Below are 26,330 nucleotides of genomic sequence, written 5' to 3'. Positions count from 1 at the left end.
AGGAGAACCTGCCCACTCTGATTCCCGAAGAGGAAAGGGGTTCGAGAGTGTTGCTATACCACAGGACCCTTGCGGACAAGCTGATGGTAAAATTCCCAGCTGACAGCGCTAGTGGCAGAAGGCGCAGTACCGAGGGCAAGGTAGCAGGGGATGTGCGTAGATCGAGCAGCATGTACATCCCAGGCAGTGCAACAGTCTTTAAGGGCCTGGCCAGCTTTATGGCTCCCCACCAAGACTGTGTCACCGCTCCCCAGTCACGGCTGAGTCGGCGGGAGCACTGTAAAAGGATGGTGAGGGAGTACGTAGCGGATCGCACGACCATCCTTGGTGACGCCTCTGCCCCCTACAACTACTGGGTGTCGAAGCTGGACACGTGGCCTGAACTAGCGCTGTATGCCCTGGAGGTGCTTGCTTGTCCTGCGGCTAGCGTCTTGTCGGAGAGGGTGTTTAGTGCGGCTGGGGGAATCATCACAGATAAGCGTAGCCGCTTGTCAACCGACAGTGCCGACAGGCTAACACTCATTAAGATGAACAAAGGCTGGATTTCCCCAGACTTCTGTTCTCCACCAGCGGACAGCAGCGATACGTAAGCAATACGTAGGCTGCACCCGCGGATGGAAGCTACGTTCTCTCTCACCATCCAAAACGGGGACATTTCTGTTTCATCAATCTGTGTCTAATATTCCTCCTCCTCCTCCTCCTGCTCCTCCTCCTGAAACCTCACGTAATCACGCTGAACGGGCAATTTTTCTTAGGGCCACAAGGCTCACTCAAATAATTTTTCAGAACAATTTTTATACGTTTCAATGCGCTTAAAAGCGTTGGAACTTTAACTTGAACCAATTTTTCGTTACACTGGGCTGCCTCCAGGCCTAGTTACCACTTAAGCCACATTAACCAAAGCGATTCACCTGCCATCTTGGTTGGGCATGGCCAATTTTTACTGAGGTACATTAGTACTGTTGGTACACCAATTTTTTGGGGCCCTCACCTACAGTGTAATCATAGTAATTTCTATGTTCTTCGCCTGCACTCATGGTACAGAAAGGTGTGTGGGGTTGGCCTACAGTTTAGCTACATAAATGTAACTTGTGCCTTGGCTATACTAAGGCTACTGAAATGGAACGAAGACTGCGCTCCCGCTATACTGCTGCTTCAGAATTGTTAATGGGGCCTGTCCTGAGTGCTACTATTGCTTACATGGAACGAAGACTGCGCTCCCGCTATACTGCTGCTTCAGAATTGTTAATGGGGCCTGTCCTGAGTGCTACTATTGCTTACATGGAACGAAGACTGCGCTCCCGCTATACTGCTGCTTCAGAATTGTTAATGGGGCCTGTCCTGAGTGCTACTATTGCTTACATGGAACGAAGACTGCGCTCCCGCTATACTGCTGCTTCAGAATTGTTAATGGGGCCTGTCCTGAGTGCTACTATTGCTTACATGGAACGAAGACTGCGCTCCCGCTATACTGCTGCTTCAGAATTGTTAATGGGGCCTGTCCTGAGTGCTACTATTGCTGACATGGAACGGACACGTGGAGAGGACACGTAGTGCCTCAAAAACATCCCCCTCCTCCTCCAACAGGGAAAACATTGTTGGCAAATGCCTTTGCATTGGTTCGTCTGGTGGCAGTCCAAGAATTTCACCTTTACCGACACAACAAGAGAGCCCCCACACCATCCCCCCGCCACGGCCCACTTAATCCTGGCCACATTCCGAAAACCAACAAAATACAACCGTGCTACTAGGTCCGCAGTCACCACCACATTACCACCAACGCGGTTACTGTTAAGGTGCATATAACCAGTCTGACTGGGGCATGCAGACACCTTGACAGAATGAATAGTGTGTGGCACATAGCTTCCCCATTGCTATGCCCACGTGTGCAGCTCCTGATGGCGGTGGCACAGGATTCTATTTCTCATTGCTTCTGTACAGCATTGTGGGCTATCGCCCCGCCCCTATTAAAGAGGGTCGCTGCCTAGCCGTGCCAACCCTCTGCAGTGTGTGCCTGCGGTTTCTCCTCATGGCAGACGCACTTCTAAATAGACATGAGTGTGGCGTGGCATGAGGGCAGCTGAAGGCTGCGCAGGGACACTTTGGTGTGCGCTGTGGGGGGGAGGGGGGGGGCGGTTGGGCAGCATGTAACCCAGGAGAAGTGGCAGCGGAGTGTCATCCAGGCAGTGATTGTGCTTTGTTGTAGCTAGTGTGGTGCTTAGCAAAGGTATGCCATGCTAATGAGGGCTTTTCAGAAGTAAAAGTTGTTGGGAGGGGGGGGGGCACTCTTGCCGGTATTGTGGCTTAATAGTGGGACCTGTGAACTTGAGATGCAGCCCAACATGTAGCCCCTCGCCTGCCCTATCCGTTTCTGTGTCATTCCCATCACTTTGTTGAATTGCCCAGATTTTCACACATGAAAACCTTAGCGAGCATCGGCGAAATACAAAAATGCTCTGGTCGCCCATTGACTTCAATGGGGTTCGTTGTTCGAAACGAACCCTCGAGCATCGCGGGAAGTTCGTTCCGAATAACGAACACCCGAACATTTTGGTGTTCGCTCATCTCTAATGATAATGTTTTAGCACACCATAGTAATATCAATTTTGAAGTTTGTTTTTCCTCTTTTTTTGCAGTTTTGACATAATAAATCATGTTTTAGTGGAAAAAATTAAAAAGCTTTTCAAAAAATCGTTTTAAGTGAATTTTTTTTAAACATATGAAAACATTTTTATTAAGTGCTTAAGTAACAATCAGACCACATTTTATAAGTAATCAATGCAAAAATCCAGTTAATTTCAAAGGTTTCACTTATTTTATCAGCAAACTATTAGTGAGCTCACAGGTTTTAAAACTTTAATAGATTATAACAAATTATACTTTATGGTGGCTTCACACAAGCGTGTTTTTGTGCGTGCATATGCACGCATAAAAGCACGCTTCTATTAGAAGCAATGCATTCCCTATGGTGTGTTCACATGTCCGTGCTTTACAGGCGTGAGCCTGCAAAGATAGGACATGCATGCACCACAGTAAATGTACACATTTTCTGCAATGGAGCCGCGTCTGCTGCCGGCGGCTCCATTGAAGACAATGGTCTGCTGGCACTTCTGAATTGTTTTTTAGGGAAGGGCTTTACATATAAGCCCTTCCCTGAAAAACAAGAATTTTAGTGTAAAAAAATGCACACTTTGTCTTTAATTGTCTTCTTAGGTGATCAGCCAATCAGTAGCAGCTGTCTGTGATTGGTTGAGCACCTCAGCCAATCACAGGCAGCTCTCGCTGAATAACTGACAGCCGTGAGCTGCCTGTGATTGGCTGATTGCCTCAGCCAATCAGAAGCAGCTCTTTCAGCAGGCGGGGATTTTAAATCCCTGCCTGCTGAAAGAAATGCTCTGAAGAGCCGGGGGCAGTGCAGAGAGGACGTGGCTGAGCCTCGGCAGCTGAAGGAAGGTGAGTATGATTTTTTTTTTAATTTCTAACACCACTTTTCCTTGTTTTTGAGGGAAGGTCTTATATTTAAAGCCCTTCCCTGAAAAACAATTGCAGGATGCCGGCAGCTGGATCCCCTACCGCAACTGTCATGTGTGACAGCTGTGGTAGGTAATTCTTTATTCCCCGCAGGGATGATGAATTCCCTAGCTACATCTGTCACAGATGTGGCAGGTGCAGCAGGGAATGCTTTTCCTCACAGGGATGAAGGAAACATCTGCCGCATGCAGCAGATGTGTTCTTCATCCCCACGGGAACACAGCAGCGGCAGACAGGTAAGTTTTTTTTTTTTACACTAAAAGTCTTGTTTTTTCGGGAAGGGCTTATATGTAAAGCCCTTCCCTGAAAAACAATCCAGGGGTTCCGGCAGACTATTGTCTTCAATGGAGCCGCTGGCAGCAGCCTCGGCCCCGTTGAAGACAATGCGTGCATTTTTAATTTTTTTTACACTAAACTTTTTTGCTTTTCTGCATGTGGCATATGTGTTCTTTATCCCCGCGGGGACATAGCAGCGGCAGGCAAGTAAGTTTTGGGGTTTTTTTACACTAAAATTCTTGTTTTTCAGGGAAAGGCTTATATGTAAAGCCCTTCCCTGAAAAACAATTCAGGGGTGCAGACAGACCATTGTCTTCAATGGAGCCGCCGGCAGCTCCATTGAAGGCAATATACGGACCTTCATACACACGTGTTTTTGCATGTACACCTATGTATACACAAAAACATGCTCGTGTGAAGCCACCGATTTCGTATTTTCTGTAATACAACAAAAATCCTGCAACATTTTTACATATGTTGCAAGAAAAAGCCCCATCTGAAAATACCAGATCTTTTCAACATAATAAATGCCTACCTGAGTGAATTCCAATCCGAATCCATATAGGTAAACCAGGCAAATGGTTCAATTCAAAAGACCCCATAAAACTAAGAATATCCAAAGCCATCCTACAAATATCTACTGCATGCCGATTTCCATTTCGATTAGGAAGACCACTGACCACCATATAAGCATCCCCAATTGTTTCGACCTGAGGAGGACATAAACATTTAGGTTGCAGCATAATACTAAAATATTATGACCACTTTAGTCAGCACAAAACCGTCATTGTAGGTCAAAAAGGTAAATAGCAATCATATACGCACAAGTTGCTTGAAAAATTATTAATTATTTTAAATCTGTGCTATAGTAAATTTACTATAAGTTTAGTTCGCAGTAAATCCAAACCTCAGGCGGTTCATCCTGGCTGAAGAAGAAAGTGTGATTTTCTCCTGTAGCTCATCCCTATTGCTTTGCAGCACTGCGGTCCTAGGGTCAAAAGTGACAACATCTGCAAGGAGCTTATATGTTCTGCCTGTGTTTCATAAAAATCAACTTTAAGTCTGTGCAGATGTGTAAGGACTGTGGATGTGGAACCATTGTGTCAACCTACCGGGTAGATGAAGATCTGATCCAGCACAGCTGACAGACAACCCCAGCGTGGGAGGTAAAACACCAAATGAACATCCCCATATATAGATGGAAACTAGGGAAGGTATCTTGCCCTGAACTGATAACCAGGAGAGGGAGACCCCTTCCTACAAGTGGAACACCCGTCCTGATAAGGACGACCCCATGGTCTTTCTCTAGGTGCTGACTTACCCTGGCAAGCCAGAACACCTATTAGACAAAGATAGAACAACACCGGGGAGTAAAGAAACAAAGGAGGAACAAGCGGACAAGGATAAACAGAGAAGCAGACAATGAGAACAACAGACTACATGAACAAAGAACACAGAACACAAGGTAACTGACGAAGCAGCAGCTAGACATCAAGTGAATGGAACAAACTCTTATCAACACTACAGCAAGGTCTAAAAGGTCCAGGGCAGCTATATAGGGCAGTGATTAGAAAAGGTGCATCAACTGAACAGGAGGCCTGAAGCTATTAAGCCTAGGAGTGCTGGAAGAGAGCAAACACAAGCTCAGGGAACAGACAGAATGGGACGACATCCATGTTTGCCAGACACAGAAGCAGAAGACCGTGTCTAAACAGTGCACCTAATAAGATGTTGTCCTTGGTCAGATTTGAACCTAGGACCCCAGCACTGCAAGGCAACAGTGCTAACCAATGAGTCACCATGATACTGTTGCCTCTTTCTCCTCTTAATTGCCACATGATGTAAAAGAAAACGTGATTTATCAGACTAGGCCACCTTCTTCTATTCCCCGTGGTCCAATTCTGTTGTTCATGTGCCCATTTTAGGTGCTTTTGGTGGTGGACAGGGATCAGAATGGGCAATCTGATTAGTCTGTGGATATGAAACCCTAAATGCAACACACTGTGATGCAATGTGTATTCTGGTACTTTATCATAGCCAGCATATACTTTAACACCAACTTGTATTGCAGCAGTTCTGACCAGACAGGCTAGCCTTTACTCTCATACACATCGATAAACCTTGGAATCCCATGACCTTGTCATTGGATCACCAGTTGTCTTTCTTTTGATTATGGTCTGGCCCGGTTGTTCAGCTATCCCAATTTGTTCCTTGCCAAAGTCACTCAGATCCTTACACATCAACTTCTAGAACTGACTGTTCCAAAGGAGGCGGAGGAAGAAAAAAATGGTGGCTCAGTGGTTAGCACTGTTGCCTTACAGAACTGGAGTCCTAGTTTCAAGTCTGACTAAGGACAACATCTGCATGGAGTTTGCATGGAGTCTTTATTTATTTAGTTCATACATTTATTGAGAAGAAGCAAAAGGCGGAAGAAGAAGCATGGTGGCTCCGTGGTTAGCACTGTTGTCTTGCAGCATTGTGGTCCTAGGCTGAAATCTGACCAAGGACAACATTTGTACGGAGTTTGTGTGAGTTTCTTTTTTATAATAAACCACCTTTATTCATAAAGTGCATACATTTATGGAAGAGAAGGAAGAGGAAGAAGCATGATGGCTCAGTGATTAGTACTATTGCCTTACAACACTTGGTCCTATGTGTAATTTTGATCAAGGACAACATCTGCATGGAGTTAAGGGTGATTATGAAACACAGGGAGAACATACAAAATCCATGCAGATTTGAACCTAGGACCCCATCATTGCAAGGCAGTAGTGCTAACTGCTGAGGCACAGGAGAAAAACCACCACCATCTAGTGGGGATCATTATTATCGGGGTTAGGTTCGAACTAATTTGGACTGAACCAAAATTCTGAAAACTGGCCAAACCAAACCTTTCAAAAGTTTACTCATCTCTATTTATAATATTTATGCCTTCTAGGGATATTCAAGATGTGATGTATATTTATTGGTACTATGGACTGATATATTGTATGTTTAGCGTTTCTTTAATATTGTGATTCTTAGGCATGCAAGAAAGTTTAAAGTGAGGAGGCCTAACAGTAAAAATAAAATTCCCTTAGTCAAGCAATTTGGAACACAGTAAGTTCTTAAAACAGAAGGCATTTATATACACATTTCTAGCACATGCCACCAAGACAATGAATCCTTACAAAACAATGGGGTATACAAGCAGCACTTACTCCAACGCCCACTAGGGCAGGACGGCTAGAAGTTGTAAAGCCATGGTAATAGAAGCCCGGACCTCAGCTCCAAAAAAACAGCAATAAAGAAAGGAGTCTGTGGCAACATAAAGAGATGCAATAAAAGTTTCAGATTTTATTCCTCCATACGTATAGCTGAAGCTGAGGAATAAAATCTAAGACAATGAATCCTTATTCTGGGATAGTAGGTGGAGACATGCAAATCATACCTTCTATGCCTTTGTTGACCACGTATGCCCAACTACTACGAAATAGCCTTATAAATAAAGGTAAACGTAGAGTCCCCTGGTGCTGGCACCGAGATGTGACTGACTCCTAGGGTGACGTCACATTGTGACATTTTCTTGGCAGACTGTTTTTGCAGGGTGGTTTGCCATTGTCTTCCCAAGTCATCTTTACCCCCCAGCAAGCTGGGTACTCATTTTGCCAACCTCAGGGGTAGGGTCAACCTTGAGCCAGATGCCTGAGCCATGTGGGGATTTAGCCTGCAGTCTTCGGGTCATGGGCGAGAGATTAGGACTGCATTCTGCTGCCTTAACACTCTGCACCACAAGGAGCTCCAAAGCCTTATAAATAAATAGCTATTTATTCCACTCGCATATAGCTGTTAAGAGCTTATTAGGCTTCATCTTGTGGTACATATTTGGTTTTGGATTTATTACTATGTAGATAGCAATGAATTGTTAAGAACTTCCTGTCCACAGTATATATTTTTATTCTGAGCAGTGTCTCTTTTTTACATTTACGGTGTTCTTCTGGTCATCTGCTTAATACAAATTGATATTACTTGTTACAACACCACTGCTATTGGAGGATGAATAGCATCTGCACTACTCCTTGTGATTCTGGCTGGGATTGCACATTAATTCACATTTTCTTTTTATTGACGTAGAATTATAGGTTGGATAACCATGTAACCTGATGTTTTACAAACATGCCATTCAGCTTAGTACCTTGTAGACATCATGATGATCTAAAATGCGGTCAAAATCCTTGTACACATCATTCAGCATATCCACAACCTCCATTGGTGTACTATACTTGCAGATGGTGGTAAATCCAACAATATCGCTGAAGTAAATGCTCACTTCTTCAAAAAATTCTGGTTCCACTAATCCCGTTTCTTTAAGAGATTTTACCACAGGCCTGCAGTAAATGAATAGAAATGTAACGCTTTATGTATTACATAAGCCCTCTAAGATGAAATAGGATGAAAGATAGAGGCGTCAATAATCATGCTGCATGTACAGACTGGATTTACAAGTAGGAGCTCTCACTTAGAACTCTAGAAGATTCAAGCTGTGGACATTTCATGCCAAGTTTATTTTAACCATTTTCTTGCCATCCACTTATGTCCTATATCCTTCAGTAGCCAAACATATGTGAGAAATGCCCTTGCTACAGAATTGCTTACAACATTGTTTTGGGACTTGTTTTAAAGCCAGTAATCTTGGCTTTAAAACAAAAGTGAAATCATATTTCAATTCTCAGCTACAACTGGCTATCCCTGGCAGGTACTGAGGCCCATTTTGTCTAGGGGGGCCCACAGTGCACATGAGCCCAGGAGGGGAAGGGGGCCCGGGCTGCTGGGTCAGCACAGAAGTTGAGCCCACAATTTTAATAGTATTTAATCTGATTAATAAAATAAAAAAACACATACTCACCTCCTCTATCACTCCCTGATAGCTTCAGTTGGCTCCACTGTCCCGCTGACTTCTGGCTTGCATGATCATGTGTGTGTCACATGATCACTGCGGACATTTCTCACAGGAGTCAGCAGTTTACCTAATTTTTATCCTCAAGTTCTTGCCAGGCCAATCTACTCCTCTTGAAAAATTGAAGAAAAGAAAAATAGTATTGAAGTTACAATCTATTAACTAAGTATTTTTGAAACAAAATGATCCCACAGGGCCTACATTGCTATTTGCAGCCCACGCTATTTAGTGAGGATTCAGATTTTTTAACGTTTTGAACAGATACTTAATATGCCATTGTTTGATTTAAATGTTCTCGCTATTGAAAGAGCCCAGAAGGAATTGTCTACACTAGAAACAGAGATTGGGACAGTCAAACCACAGGTAATTGGTAACCTACCCCTTGCAACTAAGAAACCAACTATCAGTGATCTTTCGCATCAGTCTAGAAGAAATAAAGAGATCAAAATACTACAGAGACATCCTAGACTACGAAACTGGCCAGATATACAGTTGGCATCACAAGAGATGACCCGCTGGGCCTTTATCTTCTAGGTAACAAGACTGTGGTGGTGACATCTCCAGTGGATTTTTTTAGGCTGACCCACCAGGGAAGGACAAGACATAGAGGCAAGCAATACAATAGAAGGCATCAGAGGCCGATTTCCTCCTCCCTATCGGCATCGGGGGATCATGAGATCTCAAAGACGCCGGAATTAACTATCAACTTGTGTTCCCGTTATTTATCCCCAGATGAGGTAAACCTATTGAAAAAGGGGTTATCTTTTTGTCCAGTACCTAGGACTGATTATTTTTAGTAAGATAAAGATATGGGAAGATTTTTCCAACAGTTATAGCTACGGGCCAGATATGGGTGACGCCGACACAACACATACCTTCCGATTTATGCCTAGAACTAGGGATTTTCATGTCCCCAAGTACATTACAGCTCCCAGCTACTAATTATTTTGTAGAAACATACATTAGTTTGGTCTGTAAAGACATCAACCACCTATCATAGTCTAGAAACCAGAATGTATCTTACATGTATCAGAATATGTCCAATGTAAAGAAAAACTTTGGCAGCATCAGAGGTGCTAATCCATAAAGAAGATTTTTATTCCTCTATCACATACAAAAAGGCGACGTTTCGGCCATGTTGGCCTTTCTCAAACATGGCCGAAACGTCGCCTTTTTGTATGTGATGGAGGAATAAAAATCTTCTTCCAGAAGTAAGGTTCGGTCTCCTGAACACTTTGGCTGTTGCATTATTTGCCCGACCCTGATTGGGATCACATTGGTGCTGCTTACGCACATCTTTTGTTATAACGTGATATGACCCGAGCTGAATTTGATGCTATGCACTCCTTATGTAAAGATAAATCCATAGTAATCAAACCTGCCGGTAAGGGCTCGGGGATTGTAATTCAAGACAAGGAGTACTAAACAAAAGAGATTTACTCCCAACTGAATGACAATCTAGTGCACTAACGTCTACCTAGCGACCCTACCTGTACTTTTCATAAGGAACTTTCAGCCATTGTCCAGCAGATCTACAAACAAGATACTATTTAAAAAATATGGAATTTCTTTTTTCTTCCTCTCTTCGGATCCCTGCATTATATAGCCTGCCTAAGCTACATCAGATGTAACATTCCCGCTAAGCTATCCGATCGTCTTAGGTACAGACTTGCTTTTCTAACACTGTAGTAGTTTTGGATAATGTGCTACAGCTATTTGCACATATGAGACAATCATGGCTGTTAGATGCAACTGATTTTATTAACAAATTACAGGCATTGGATGTACGCCTTGGTGACTGTCTTTTGGTCACCATTGACATCTGCAGTCAGTACACAAATATACCACACAATGAAGGGATCACTGCTGTGAAAACTCGCCTATCGCGCTCCCAGGAATATTGGCCTTCTCAGAGAGAATTTATCATTTCATTACTCACTTTCATACTTACCAAGAATTACTGTCTCTTTCAGGACCATTTTATTTACAAGTTTCTGGGACCGCGATGGGCAGCAATGTTGCACCTACATATGCCATCATGTTTATAAATGCCTTTGAAGACAGATTTGTGTATCCATCTGCTTTATTTAATAAACATTTCCAATTGCATATTGATTATGTTATTTTGATTTGGCAGGGCAACACATCTAGTTTGGAGAGTTTCCACCAATCACTCAACCACGCTTTTGCTTCAATCCACTTCACACTTTCAGCCGCCCCTTCTAGAGCCTCCTCTTTAGGCCGCCTGCAGACGGGCGGAAATTCCGCGGCGGGATTTCCCACGGAATTTTCACCCTTGGAAGCTGTCATAGGATTGCGCTAGCAAACGCAATCCTAGGCAGCGGCTGCGGTTTGGCTGCGCAAAATCTCGCGCGGCAAACAAACCACAGCAGCCGGCACATGAAAGATCCGGAGCTGAGGGGCGCAGGTGAGTACGCGCTGCTCTCTGCAGGCGCTCGTGTCGGGTCCCGTGGCGAGAATTCTCGCTGCCGGATCCAACCCGGCCATCTGCAGGCGGCCTAAGACGTCCTGGTTTAGGTAAACAGTGACCAGTTATCTTTTGATTTGCACGAAAAACCTACAAAGAATAGCCTCCTACATTATTCTAGCTTCCACTGCCTAGACTCAAAAAGTCCCTTCCACTTTCATAGTATGTGCGGGTCAAAAGAATTGTATCCAAACCAGCAATTAGTGAAACACCCTTAGACAAGATGCAAGAGAAATTTAAAGAAATGGGGTTCCCTGATGTGCTCCTCCAGTAACATAGCGATATACTTAGTGGGATTCCATGGAAGGATCTGCTTAAAAAAAAGACCAAACGCTGATCAAAATCAGTGTTCCTCTGTGGCAACCTTTAGTCAGACCAGTAGAGCAGTACGTTGTATTAGTTACAATCAATAGACGATACTCAGTAAAGGACTTCCTACTGTATTTCCACAAAGATTAGGTAAAAATAGAGGGGTACTCAGGAGCAGGTGCCATTGATCAGGGGTGAGGTGTCTGTACTGAAGGAATATTAGATACAAAAATAGAGTTCTTGCCTAATTGTTGCACAAGTGTCATTAAAACTGGCAGACCCCTTTGAGGTTCAATGTAACCTGTTAGAATACACAGGAGAGTGAGACAGTAACAGACTTCTGACAAAATTTCTGTTCATAGCTAATAAGGATTGCATGAAATCAGGGGCGTAGCTAGAGGCTCATGGGCCCGGGTGCAAAAGTTTAGCTTGGGGCCCCCTTCCAGACCCATCCACCCACCACTCCTTTTCACAGCTACTCCTTGTATATCACTTTTAGCTACATTACAGTTTTTTTTTAATGACCCATCAATGGATCATTAGTAATCAGGGGTTTTAGATTTTTAAAACATCCAGAACACAAGCCTCAAGGCATGCTTTGCTTCCCCAAGAAAGAAAAAAATAATGATATATACACATACAGGCACACATACATTGGAGACAGCATGAGCTAACTTTTATAACATGTTAGGGCTCATGTCCACGACCAGGTTTTCACCACGTATTATGCACACGTGGTAATCCCAGCATGCTCTCTTTTTCTGCGTACCAAGTAACGTGAGCCCTGTACACTTGTATGATACACTGCCCATACACATTACATTGTTTCCATACGCATTGTCACTCTAAACAGAGTGGGGAATTAAAAAAAGAATCCCCCTGTGCATGTGCAGTGCTACACAAAGCCATATGTGGTCCCTGCCGGCAGCGTGCATGGCTGGGAAATGTGTGAGATGCTGGTGGTCTCCCACAGTGTTGTAGGCTTACGGCATTGGCATTGAGCTCTTAGTCACCAATACAGCGGCTCGGTTCTAGCATACCTCTAATAGTGAAGTCAGGTGCCGGCTCGCAGAACCCCCCTCACTCACCCCCACTCCCCATCACACAGAACCCCCCTCACTCACCCCCACTCCCCATCACACAGAACCCCCCTCACTCACCCCCACTCCCCATCACACAGAACACCCCTCGTCCCCCCCCACTCCCCATCACACAGAACACCCCTCACTCACCCCCACTCCCCATCACACAGAACACCCCTCACTCACCCCCACTCCCCATCACACACAGAAGCCCCCTCACTCCCCCCACTCCCCATCACACAGAATCCCCCTCACTCACCCCCACTCCCCATCACACAGAACCCCCCTCACTCACCCCCACTCCCCATCACACAGAACCCCCCTCACTCACCCCCACTCCCCATCACACAGAACCCCCCTCACTCACCCCCACTCCCCCCTCGTCCCCCCCACTCACCATCACACACAGAACACCCCTCCCCCCTCTTAATCATACCGAGGACGTTCCCTCTCACTGACTGCACTTACATTCACTATGGTCTCTGCGCAGGCAGGCAGCCTCTCCTGCACATCGGTGCTTCCTCCCAGGACCTCCGCTCAGACTCCTCCCCTCTGATGATCTCTGTGCTGGAGAACCAGATGGGGGAGGGGTCTGAGCGGAGGTCCTGGGAGGAAGCACCAATGTGCAGGAGAGGCTGCCTGCCTGCGCAGAGACCATAGTGAAAGTAAGTGCAGTCAGTCAGTGTCGTGGAAAGTAAGCCCCGTGGGCCCCCAGGGGCTCAGGGGCCGGGTCGCAACCGCACCCCCAGCACCCCCTATATGTACGCCAGTGCATGAAATGTATGACCATTATCAACAATCGCAGTAATTTCTGATCCAGTTCAAGTGATGTCCTTCTTTTCTTTCTTTGAAACTTGGGAGGTAAACAATCAGCTGTCAACATGGAGAAAAAAACAGATACATTGTGTATTCTAAAAAAAATGGATGTGGTGCAGTCCTTAAGGCTTCATTACCAAGTACAGGTATCGGCTTGCAACTGAGACTCCGCCCAGCTGCGACCGGCAAAGGAAGACTGATCTCGCCGATAAATTGGCAAAATTTTGCAGCTGTTTGCAGCCGCGGCTGAGCAGAGTCTCAGCTGCAAGCCGGTACCTGTACTTGAGAACGAAGCCTAATGAGTATTAATTAGCAGCCATTCTGATTAAGGTACACTAATGAAATTTAGGAGGAACTTTGCAAGGCTATGTGATTATGTTAGGGGGGTCCATCACAGCTGCACAAAACAACAATGTGATGAAACCAAACAGAACTTTTCACTTGTGTAGTAAAACAAACACCACTTTGGTGTCCATTTTACAGGATTTCCATTGATTTCCATTTTATTTGCAGTACTAAATAGCCTAATTGACAACCCTCCAAGCTTAGAGCCATAATGATGTTTTGCTTGCACAACCGAATCTTTCGACCATGTAAGCACGTTTTTATGAAATAAGAGGTTGCCCATCAGCTTCCAAGTGCAGTACATGTTTGCGTATTCATTTATGTAGTAGAATTTACGCAGATGAATACTTACCCTGGTAGAAGCATAAAGTTCAAGCGATCAGCTCGATCTCTTTCTGCCTTGTACAGCTTTGTTCGTTCCTCCACCAAATGCTCTAGATTTTTGGAGTAGAGCTGCAATCTCCTCAGCAAGGTGTCCATATAACTCTCACTTGTCTGGTTATGAAAATTACTATGTGGAGAAACAGAAAGTCTTCTAAGAAATTACAACAAAAGTATAAATATAAGGAGGCCATAAGAAAAAAGTCTTGAAGGGGATATCCCGACAATCATTTTCATCCCCAAAGTCCTACAAGGCTGTTAAAACATAAGTAAACATTTGACATGTCACACTGACATATCAAAAGTTTTAATCGGCAGGGTCTCTGGGTGCTGAGATCCCCACGACCGCTAAATTGAAGGAGCAGAAATACTCATCTAAGAGCCGCGCCCCTTTGGCTGCGAACAGCGAGCTACGTACGTACTCAAAGACTTTTTATTGAGGGTGCATTCAGACGAGCATGTGCGTGTGGCACATAACCACGCATCTACTGGAACCATTGGTTCCCTATAATGTGTTCACATGTCCGTGTTTTACAGACGTGCAAACGCACGTACCTGCAAAACATCGGACATGCGTGCACCATAGGTCCGTGGTGATTGTCAATATTCCCTGCGGGGAGTCCCCTTGTCACTGAACACTGTGACAGCACTGTCACGTAGAGAAACAAATAAATGTGTCAGGAGTGCGCCAAGCATCAAAAGGAACAAGATTAGGTAATAGTCAGCAACCAGTAAAGAAATAATGAGTGTCAACTCACCTGGTGCACGGTAGGAAAACCCTGTATGAAAGGACTCCTACTGGCACCTGTTGTCCTGGTTGGCATATAAGATAAAACGTTGGTTCCATGATTCTGGAGTCAGGAAAGCCGCAGGGAATCCAAGCGATCCAACGAGGGACGCTTGTAGTAAGATTAGTCCAAGTAGAAGAAATAATGATCCGCGCTCGTGTGGGTCCAACTGAATAATCCTCGCGATGTAGATTAACATCAATTTATTTTTTATTAGTGAGCAACATATTTCGACAGCCTTTACCTTTCTCAAGCTCACTGTCACAGTGTTCAATGCCATGGGACTCCCCACGTTGAGTAAAGAATCCCCTGCAACAGCTGTCACAGCTGTGGCAGAGGATTGCGAAGCTCTCCCATTGTTTTCAATGGCGCCACCGCTGCCAGCGGCCCCATTGAAAGCAATAGGATGCCGGCACCCCTGCAGTGATTTTCAGGGAAGGGCTTTAAATATAAGCCCTTCTCTGAAAAATCATTCCTATCTGGTGTAAAAAATAAAAATGAATAAACACTCACCTTTCCACCGCTGCCAGGGCTCAGGCGAGTCTAGCAGCTTGGGTCCTGTCACTGTAATTAAGTTCTTTCAGCAGGTGGGGATTTAAAATCCATGCCTGCTGATAGGGCTGCATCTGATTGGCTGAGCGCTCATCCAATCACAGGCAGCACTCAGCCATTCATTGAATGACAGCTGAGCGCTGCCTGTGATTGGTCACGGCGCTCAGCCAATCACTGGCAGCGTTCAGCCATACAATGAATTCAGTGAATAGCTGAGCACTGCCTGTGCTTGGCTGAGCGCTCAGCCAATCAGATGCAGCCCTATCAGCAGGCATGGATTTTAAATCCCCGCCTGCTGAAAGAACTTTATTACAGTGACGGGACCCAAGTTGCTAGACTTGCCTAAGCCCCGGCAGTGGTGGAAAGGTGAGTGTTTATTTATTTTTATTTTTTACACCAGATAGGAATGATTTTCAGGCTTATATTTAAAGCCCTTCCCTGAAAATCACCGCAGGGGTGCCGGTATCCTATTGCTTTCAATGGGGCCGCTGGCAGCAGCCTCGGCCCCATTGAAAGCAATGCTGCACAGACCTGCATTCATGCGTGTTTGTGCACGTACGTGGGTGTGCGGTTTTGTACGCACCTATGTAGGCACACGCTTGTGTGAATGCACCCTTAGGCCTCAGTCACACGGACGGTTTTGCCGCGATTTGCGGATCGCATGACGGATGGGCATCCGCAAATCGCGTGACCGGGGCCGAAAAATCACCCGAAAAATCTGCTCCTAGCCGCATTTCATTAGAAACGGGCCGGAGCAGTGCAGCGCTGTCCAGCGCATTGAATTCAATGGAGCCGGCAATACAGCCGGCTCCATTGAAAGCAATGGGCTGCGGGCGATCTCAGGATGAATTTTTGGGAAGGGCTTAAAAATATAAGCCCTTCCCTGAAAATCATCCAAAACTGTGTAAAAAGTTAAAAAAAATATATACTCACCTTGTCCCGGCAGACGGAGTTCAGCCGCAGCCGGCCGGCAGTTCTCCTGAACTGCTGTCAGTAGTATTCAGCAGCCGGGGATTTAAAATCCCCGCCTGCTGAATGAGCTGCCTCTGATTGGTCACAGCCTCACCAATCAGAGGCAGCTCTCACTCACCCATTCATGAATTCATGAATGGGTGAGTGAGTGCTGCCTCTGATTGGCTCAGCGCAGGGACCAATCAGGGGCAGCTCTCAGGTGTCATTCAGCTGGGTCACAATTATTGCTGGGGTAGGCCGCCTGCAGACGAGCGGGTCGGATCCGGCAGCGAGAATTCTCGCTGCGGGACCCGACCCGAGAGCCTGCAGGGACGAGCGCGTACTCTCCCGCGCCTGGCGGCCCCGGCTCTTTCATGTGCCGGCTGCCACGCAGCCGGCGCATGCGCAGACCGGAGCCGGCGGCCGGGTGAGTGCGAGCCCCGCACAAAAATAGGACATGCCGCGGTTTGTTTGCCGCGCGACATTTCGCGCGGCCAAACCGCGGCCGTCTGCATAGGAGTGCGTATTGTAATGCACTCCTATGCAAACTTTCAGTGGCGGAAATCCAGCGGGATTTCCGCCCGTGTGCAGGCGGCCGTACTGTGGGCGTCACTATTACTACTGGAGCTACTGTGGGGGTTACTAATATTGCTGGGGCTGCTGTTGAAATCACAAATTTTGCTGGGGCTGCTTTAGGGAAGCGATAATACTATTGGGGCTACTGTGGGGGTACATATTATTGCTGTGGGTGGTTAGGGGGTCGTTAATTCTACTAGGGCTACTGTGGGTTCACTATTATTGCTGGGGCTGATATAGGAGAGCGATAATACTATTGGGGCTACTGTGGGGGGGGGGTCACTCTTATTGCTGGGGCTGGTATAGGGAAGCACTATTACTACTGAGGCCACTCCACACGTGGCAGCAAACCTCAAGCTGACTTAGGGTATCTTTACACATGGCGGAAATACTGCATCAAATTTCGCATCTAAAAAAAAATTTCAAAATCTGTTTCATTGGTACAGATATCCACAGCTGATTTCACACTATGTGGCACTCCCCTCCTCTCCTCCGAAGGCTTCCTGCTGTCAGCACTCCCTGGCTTCCGGTTCCCTGCAGCCTGGTCAGGTAATGCTGATCAGGTGAGGCCACTACAGGCCTACTGGGAACTGGAAGGCGGGGAGTGCTGACAGCGGGAAGCCTACGGAGGTGGTGAGGGTGAGCGCCAAATAGTAAGAAATCAGCTGCACATACGCAGCTGATTTCCAGTCAAAATCCGCAGCAAAGATACGTATTTTGACTGTTTTTTTTGGATGCAGAAATGGTGCATAATTTGCTCCCTGTCTTTTTTTGACTTTTTATAACAGAGGTAAAATCATACATTGTGATAAGCCCCACCCCTGACTACACCCCCTTGTCCTGCTTTGACCCTGGAAAATCTGCTCACCTTATCATAATAGTCTTTATTTGTATAGCGCCAACTTATTCCACAGCGCTTTTAGAACACAGGGGAGCACAACAGTTACACATAGTAATCAAATGAACAGGAAAGAACAGTTACATATAGTGTTCAAGTTTAGGGTGCCTACCCACTAGCGGTTTTTTTCCCTGCGAAATTCGCAGCATTTTTTCTCTGCAGGGGTCTGTCTATGGGACTTGTAATGTTAAAATCGCGATCGCGCAAAATCGCGATTTACCGCGAAATCGCGATTTTGCGCGATCGCGATTTTAACATTACAAGTCCCATAGACCCCTGCAGAGAAAAAAATGCTGCGAATTTCGCAGGGAAAAAAAACGCTAGTGGGTAGGCACCCTTATAGGGAACATTGGGGGGGGGGGGGCATGCACCGACAAACTTACATAGAACAAGAAGGGGGTGATGCAGGAGGTACAAGGAAAGGAGGTATACATAATAGGTAAAGTGGAGAGTGTTGTTTGCTGTAGGTAGACAATATTCAAGGCGTGTAGTGGCAGGGGCAAGGGGCATGTTGTAAGGGATGAGGGGGGATTTGTTCAGGTCATGCAGACCATGAGACGCACGCTGCGTTCCACCTTATTCACAGGACGGAATCACAAAGGGGTCAAGTCCAGTGATAAGTGAACAATTCTTTTGAAGTGAAATTAAACACCACTGCTATGAATATATATCATATAAGATCAGATAATATAAAAATCTCACCATTACTTAAAATTCAAAGGTATAAAATTCATTTTCATAAAAAAGGCATAAATAAATATATAAAAATTATGTATTACTTAAAATCTAAAGCATGAGATGGCAAATAAACATGAATGTGATGGGAAATGATAAAATTAAATACTAAGCCACAATATAAGGTGCCTGTGTAGTATGGATCAATGAGAGGAAATATTGATATGAAAAGTGTCAAAAATTAAATAGCACACCATTGGGGGGTGTGGAGAAAAAAAGGGGGTAAAGGAAAAAAAAAGGAAAAACAAAAAATGTTTTTATTTTATATTTCTCTCACCCCCTCCTCTCATTCACTCTCTAGAAGTTTTTTTGTAACACTTCATTAAGGCCATTGGGAACCTTTTGCGATTCCGTCCTGTGAATGAGGTGGAACGCAGCGTGCGTCTCATGGTCTGCATGTGGAACGCAACGTGCGTCCCACATATAACGAGCGTCATAGGAGGTGCTTCTCGTTAGGTAGAGCGGACCACATCACCTCCGTGCCATTGTCCATGTCATTGGACTAAAGGACCAAACCTATATTCGTGTTGAACTTGGACACTTTTTTCCATCACATAGGAGTCGACACTTCTAGGAGGGGGCGTCTTGCTCAGCATATCCCGCTCCTCTCGAGTATGTGCTGTTCTTGTTTACCATTTGCTCCCCTGTATATATGTATCTGGCTAATGCCACATATCCTTGAAGCGCAGAGAAACTTTTTTACTAACAGTTCTTTATACAATGATTTCAGGTTTCACAACCCACAGGGTCTCCGTCAATATACCCCCCCCCCCCCAACCCTGAGGCGTCTAGATCTTGTGATAGGCCCGGACTGGTCAGACACTGGACCTTAGGCTCCAAGTTCCTGATACTGCCTGTGCAACCACTCTCTGGCTGGCAGCCAGCTCCCAGCATTGGACTAAATGTGGCTGGAGATTTTAGCTCCTCCAGGCACACCTGCACAGCTATCCCTGCTGATTAGCACACCCATAGGTGTTCTCTCTCTCATTTCAGGTACAAGAATGCCTGTCTACAGCCCCCTACAGGCCATTCTGTGTACTGCCCTTCTATAGTTACTTAGAGAACCAAAGACTTTGTTTAAAAGTGCTTTTTCCTGTGTTATTCAGTAATGTTTAAGCCTGTGCCTCAATGTATTGGATAAAGGTTAAGTTCAATAAAAAGTTTGCAGCAAGTTGCAGAGTGTGTGATGTATAAGCACAAGCCCTTGTCAACACTGATGCAGGCTTGCAAATCTAGCAATTTGTGGGGATTTCAGTGTTATATGTAGAATTGCAGCAGATTTTGGTGTGGATTTGCCACAAATTTCACCAACTGAACTGAAAGTGAATTTAGTAGTGAAAATCTGCTGCTTAAATTGACATGCTGCATTAAAATCTGCACCGCAAATCAATTTACACTTCAAACTTTTCCTGCAGTGCATGCAAATCCACGACAAACAATCCACAGCATACATACCACAAGTGAGCATACCCCATAAGAGTGGGTTCACATGTGTCGGGTTTTGTTGCGGACCAGCACGAAGATCTGCAGCATATTGTGAACTGTGAATTTTGACATAGATCTGTAGCAGATTTCGACTCTTCAATTGTAAGGGTCAAGTCTGCTGTGAATCCGCATCAAAATCCACACCAATGGTACAGATTTTGATGCGTAATTACAGATTTTCAGCTGTGAACAATCTGTACCACATCTGCTACTTCATCCATAGGGTGTTTTTGTATCTTCACACTGAACTGGTGGTCACAGGAAATTTTCTACCTCACTAAATAGTCACTCTGCAAGATTAATAAGTTAAAGATGACTTTTTTGACTGTGCAAAAGCCACTAATTAGAAACTTTAAAAATTACTTTTCAAAAAGATACCTAAAGATCTTTGCCAAGGTGCTTTCGATTTTCTTAAAGTCTGGCCTCTTCTCAGGATCCTCTTCCCAGCAATTTTTCACTAGAACATAAACCTAAAATATATAATTCAAAACCCAATCAAATTTTTTCAGGCTGTTATCAACTAATTATTATAGATTTTTTTATGTTTAAAAGGATTTTATTTACTTTTATAGAGAAATTACAGTCTGCGTTGAAGTATATGATATTGAATTAAACTTTGTGCATTAACAGAAGAAGATTTTACAGTCATGTATAACATTACTGGATTTGTTGTCTTCATCTTCCGCAACCAATTATTTACTTTCCTGAGTATGCATATATACAAAAAGAAACAATAGACATTTTGCCGCTGTCCTATGCTGTTCCCAATGAACCACCATCCAGCCAGTCCCCTCAGCCACTGGAATGTGAGGACTCCCCGGGCAGCGCCCAGCGGACCCAACACTATTCACGTTCAAATACTAAATCACTCCAAAAGCATACCAAAGATCTATTGCATTAGATAAAAAAAGCTAAAGAAAATGATAAGAGAAAGAGAAAAGAAGAAGGAAAAGAAAAGGTGGGAGTTTAGAGGGCGGTATGGGGGGGGGGGGGGGGGAGTAGTACAGAGCCTCATGTGGAGTAGAGTATTAAAGCAGCAGAATGTAGTCCTAAACTCTCGCTCACAACCTGAAGGTTGCGGGCTCAATGGTTCAGGTAGCCGGCTCAAGGTTGACTCAGCCTTCCATCCTACTGTTTAAAACAAATTTTTATGTTAATCATATTGGTGGTGATTTGATATTTTCCATGCTACTATATAGTGTATCTTAAATAATCCTGAAATCATACACTTTTCACTCTGGTCAGTAACTGAGCCTTGGGACTAGCACTCTCTGTTCACTATTCAGTAGTCATGTCATTATTATCACAGGCAGAATCATAATGACATTTAACATTTTCTCCGTACAGATGGTCCCCTACTTGCGAACAGGTTCCATTCCAGGAACTGTTCACAAGTACATTTGTTCGTATGTCCGAACAAATGGTTGTATAGAGGGGATCGCGGATGGATCCCGCTCCATACAATGTCGGGTGCCGGCTTTTCTTAGAGCGGACACCCGGCGGCAGCAGTTCCAACGAGCCGCGCCGCTCGTCAGAACTGTTAACACTTTAAATACCGCTGTGAGAGCGGTAAGAAACAGCCAGCACCCGACATTCAGGGGGCCCGTACAGTGTCCCGCACACAGCTTGATAGGCGCTCTGCATAGGCAGCCCTAGGGCTTTTCAGAAGGCCCCGGGCTGCCTAGCAACCGCATAGTGTCCTGCGATCTATCAAGCCTGAGAAGCCTGTCTGGTCCCTGCACAGTATGATGCAATGCCATAGCATTACATCATACTGCGCAGGACAGATTGTTCGCATCTTGTGAAGTTCGTAACTTGAACGTTCGCAAGTAGGGGACTATCTGTATCTATCTATCTATTCATCCATCCATCTCATAGGATTCATCATTAACAATAGGTGATGGTCACAGCTCACCTCCTCCCCTCCTACATAATGACCTCTGCACAGGTCACAGAGCATGCCTTTAAAACTCTCCTACATAAATGAATGAATGTCTCCTGGCTACAAGTTCCTATGGTCCATGTGGCTGCCCCCATAATTACGTGCAGAAAATAGAATAACAAAAAATAATACAATCAGAAAATAAAAACAGATTAGAAAAAATATCAATATGTGGCCTAATTAGTAAACAAATACATTCCCTTTAACCCCTTAAAGGGCTGAACCTGTTTTGGCCATAAAAGGGTTGTCTAGGACTTTTACTACTGATGACATATCCAGGTCATATGATAATAAATTCCGTGATGCCCTGTCTGCAGCCTTCACCTCATAGCTAATTAACATGGTATTTGCATATAAATACACAAATATTATTTCATTTGGAGATTTTCCCCTAGCAGATGCCCTTTCCCAAGGACCACCTATGTGTCGGTCATGCCTGGAAGTCAATTTAGTCCTGATATGGATACAATGTATTGAAGAGAGATGGAGGCGGTACACACTGCTCCGTCTATACTTGTCCCGCAGCCATCATTACTGAGGTTGTGTAACATATCGATTTAAATTGCTGTTTCTGATTACAATTTGATGTGTTTCCTAGTTTGAAAAGTACATGATATACAATGTGGTTATTCGTTTAAACATCATGACTTTTATGTAGAGTGCTCTAGCTTTTGTTGTAAATCAGCTGGAATACAAATCTGTACTAAGCCGGGCTCACCATGTTTGTGATGGCGTATGCCTCCGCGTGACAACGTATCTCATGCACGTTCTTCTGCAGGGGCTTCCTCATAATCTTTTGGTTTTTTTTCAACTTTTAACTCAGGTTTCCTAGCAACATGTGTAATTGCATATGTACAGCGTTTTCGTACGCACCCATAGAGAACAGTAGGACTCTATCACACGTAATACGTGGTAAAGTAGAACATGCTGCATTCTTTTTTACATGCATATTATACGCAATGAATATACCCAAGTGTGAATGGATCAATGAAAATCTATGTAAATTCATTGACTCTTTTCACCGCGTTATATGCGCATGTACATTGCACGCATAATACGCACATATTACGTTTGTTTGAGCCTGCCCTTATGGACAAGTGGTTTTTGCTCTCAATTAAAAAAGTTGAATTAAAAAAATAAACTTTCCATTAAAGAAAGCAATGAAATGTGAAAATCACAAAAACATCGCCAGGTTTATAATCCGGATCTGTCTTCTGTCTCCAGGTTACATTTCTCAGATATTTGCATTTTCTCTCATCCATGAATGAATTATGTGAACTACAAAACCTTTCCCACCTCTATCTCCTGCTCCTCCGCTGTGTCCAGGTGAAGGTCGGGTCGGAACGGACAGTCTCCTTTCATGTTTTTCACTCTTGCAATTTTTTCTTTGGTTGATCAATAGTAAAGAAATCCAACACACAATGAATCAATGTTCACCTTTGTTTGTCGCTCATATTGGCAATCTTTTTACTTTTTCTACAAATAAAACTAAATATTTCTGAATGAATATGTTTAACAAATGGGATTCAGACAGTTATCACTACCTCATCAGAGGTGCAGCGAGGCTTTCCTTCACCCGGGGCGAAGATTTAGGGAACATTTATTAAGTAATCTACACCAGAATTCTGATGTAGAAAAGCTGCAAATTTTTGTGTAAGCCCTCCTTGCGCGAAAAATGTCTGACTTTTCTCCCTCTACTGCCGGCCCTACTATTTTTGCAAAAAGTGGGTGGGAGTCTTTCGGGAAGAGGTGTGGCTCCCTCGGACTGATTGATGTACGTATATTATATACCAATAACTGGTGCAAATGATGCCAGAAATGTACGACTGGTCGGGACTAAGTGTACATTTCAGTGAAGGTGCATGGAGAAGCCGGGATGCCCTGAATACATGAAGAGACGTGCGCCTCCATATGTATTCAGCACACCGTGCACCTGGGAAAGACTTACCAAGCCTGGAGCAGGAAATGCTGAGCTCAGTAAATTTCCTTCTTACCTCAGTGCCCCTCCTCCCCCCATACTATTTTTGCCAAAAAGACTCAAAAAAATATCAATGCACAAATTGAGTATGTTGTATACTTTAAGTAGGTGTTTTTGGCTCCTAGGTTGAAAAATATAGGATCATTTTTTATGCGGTGGCGGGTGCATTATTAGGCTATAAAACTCGGTCCAATATCGCATTCACCAACGTGTGATGTCCCCGCGGATGTGAGGCATTTTTTTTGTTAAAAACATCTGCATCACTTCGGGGAAGTTGGATCGCGGAGTGTTTCTCACTGTTTTCAATGGGAAACCACACTGTGTAATGTTCTGCTAGACCCATTGAAAACAATGGGCAATGTGAGGGAACGCCCAAAGATAGGATATACTTGCGATCTTTTCCAAAACTGCAATGCAGGAAAAAAAACCACTCATGTATATGACCCCATTCGAATGACCCCATAAATTCTCAGTGTTTTCTTCCCTCATAGCTACACTGCTCTGACTTGATGCTACTTACAACCCCACACACTGCTCTTTTTCCTGCCCTTCTTCATTGACACCTTTTCACACATGTTGCTCCTCCATGTTCATTCGTTCCTCAGACAAACTTCACATTAAGCGGCAAGATGACTGACAAATCAGAGCCATGCTCCATTCTTTCTCTGCCTGCTGTGCCCATGGGGTGTACTGGCCGACACCTTCTTCCCCACTGCGCCCAGAGCAAATGCCCCGCTTTCCCTCCACAGCTACGCCCCTGACCTTATTTTAGTCTTTTTGGGTCATTTTCCAGTTGGGTTTTTATTTTCCACAGATATATTAAATGTAAATACTTGTAATTTGGCCTCAGTAATACTCAACTAAGAAGAGCTAGATGGACAGTTCTTTTTTGAAGGATCCCCTGAATTATTAAATTATGAAACTATTTAATAAACTCTTAACTAACATATCATGTATTTTCCTTTTCTCAATTTTTTAAAAAGCGAGTGAATCTTTCATATCACATGTTATATCCAGATACAAAATGTAATCAAGTTTGTTGGTATATCAGTAAACTTGTTCATTTATATATTTTATGAATCGTTTTACCTTTGTGGTCATGACATTGTTCTGTGTAAAATGTTTCCTTCCTTAGGATAATTTCTTGTGCGATTATTCCATAGCTATAGACATCTCCTTTCTGGGAAACCGCATCTTGGCATATGTGTTCGGGAGACATCCACAAATCTTTAATAAGAGTAATAATGATTGAAGTCAAATGGTCACTAACCTTTTAATCAACTTGTACTGATATGATTGCACTTTTGCTAGTTATCACATTGGCTATGTACTTTATTTACTTAAAATTATTTTTTTTTCTAAAAAAAAAAATCACTCTACAGTGAAGGCTACTAGGGGTCTTCCTTCCTCCTTAGGCCTTAGTCAGACGGGCGTTTTTTCGCGCGATTTGCGGATCGCATGATGGATGCGCATCCGCAAATCGCGTGACCGGTGCCCGAAAATCGCCCGAAAATCTGCTCCTAGCTGCGTTTCATTAGAAACGGGCCGGAGCTGTCCAGCGCATTGCATTCAATGGAGCGGCAATACAGCCCGCTCCATTGAAAGCAATGCGCTGCGGGCGAGTGTGGGATGAATTGTCGGGAAGGGCTTAAATATATAAGCCCTTCCCTGCAATTCATCCAGAAAAGTGTTAAAATAAAGAATATATATATACTTACCTGCTCCCGGCAGCCGGAGTTCCGCGCGGCCGGCCTGCAGTGGGTGTGAAGGGGGTGTGAGTCAGACGTGCCCCCTGATTGGCTCAGCGCTGAGCCAATCAGGGGACAGGTCTGACTCACACCCCCTTCACACCCCCTGCAGGCCGTCCGCTCTGAACTCCGGCTGCCGGGAGCAGGTGAGTATGTATATATTTTTTATTTTAACACTTTTCTGGATGAATTGCAGGGAAGGGCTTATATATTTAAGCCCTTCCCGACAATTCATCCTGCGCTCGCCGGCAGCCCATTGCTTTCAATGGAGGCGGCTGTATTGCCGGCTCCATTGAATTCAATGGGCAAACATCGTTCTTCTCTGCCACAGCTGTTACAGCTGTGGCAGAGAAGAATGATTTGTCTTCTATATGTTCTCAATGGGGTCGGCGCTGCTGCCGCCGGCCCCATTGAGCGCATATAGAGAAGAGAACAGGAATCGCAGATAGGTGCGATCTGCGATTTCTGTTCTATAATTTATCGGACGAGCACATAAAAAGCGCTCATGTGTCC

The 26,330-nt window shown here is 44.5% G+C and overlaps 1 protein-coding gene across 1 annotated transcript in view; it reads right to left on the bottom strand.

The window, feature by feature from the left end:
* The window catches only part of GUCY2C (guanylate cyclase 2C), a 160,733-nt gene that overhangs the window by 24,366 nt on the left and 110,037 nt on the right, over positions 1–26,330 (bottom strand). The window contains exons 18-23 of the mRNA XM_066594884.1: positions 25,159–25,296; positions 23,388–23,476; positions 20,528–20,619; positions 14,136–14,294; positions 7,982–8,174; positions 4,343–4,517 (exon numbers count right to left, since the gene is read on the bottom strand). Of these exons, the coding sequence (XP_066450981.1) occupies positions 4,343–4,517; positions 7,982–8,174; positions 14,136–14,294; positions 20,528–20,619; positions 23,388–23,476; positions 25,159–25,296 (846 nt within the window). The remainder of the gene's footprint in view (positions 1–4,342; positions 4,518–7,981; positions 8,175–14,135; positions 14,295–20,527; positions 20,620–23,387; positions 23,477–25,158; positions 25,297–26,330) is intronic.

This window comes from Eleutherodactylus coqui, chromosome 3 (assembly GCF_035609145.1).
Source record: "Eleutherodactylus coqui strain aEleCoq1 chromosome 3, aEleCoq1.hap1, whole genome shotgun sequence".
In the NCBI taxonomy this organism is placed as follows: Eukaryota; Metazoa; Chordata; class Amphibia; order Anura; family Eleutherodactylidae; genus Eleutherodactylus; species Eleutherodactylus coqui.
Note: the sequence above shows the minus strand (reverse complement) of the source record. Positions and strands in the feature narration are given on the sequence as shown.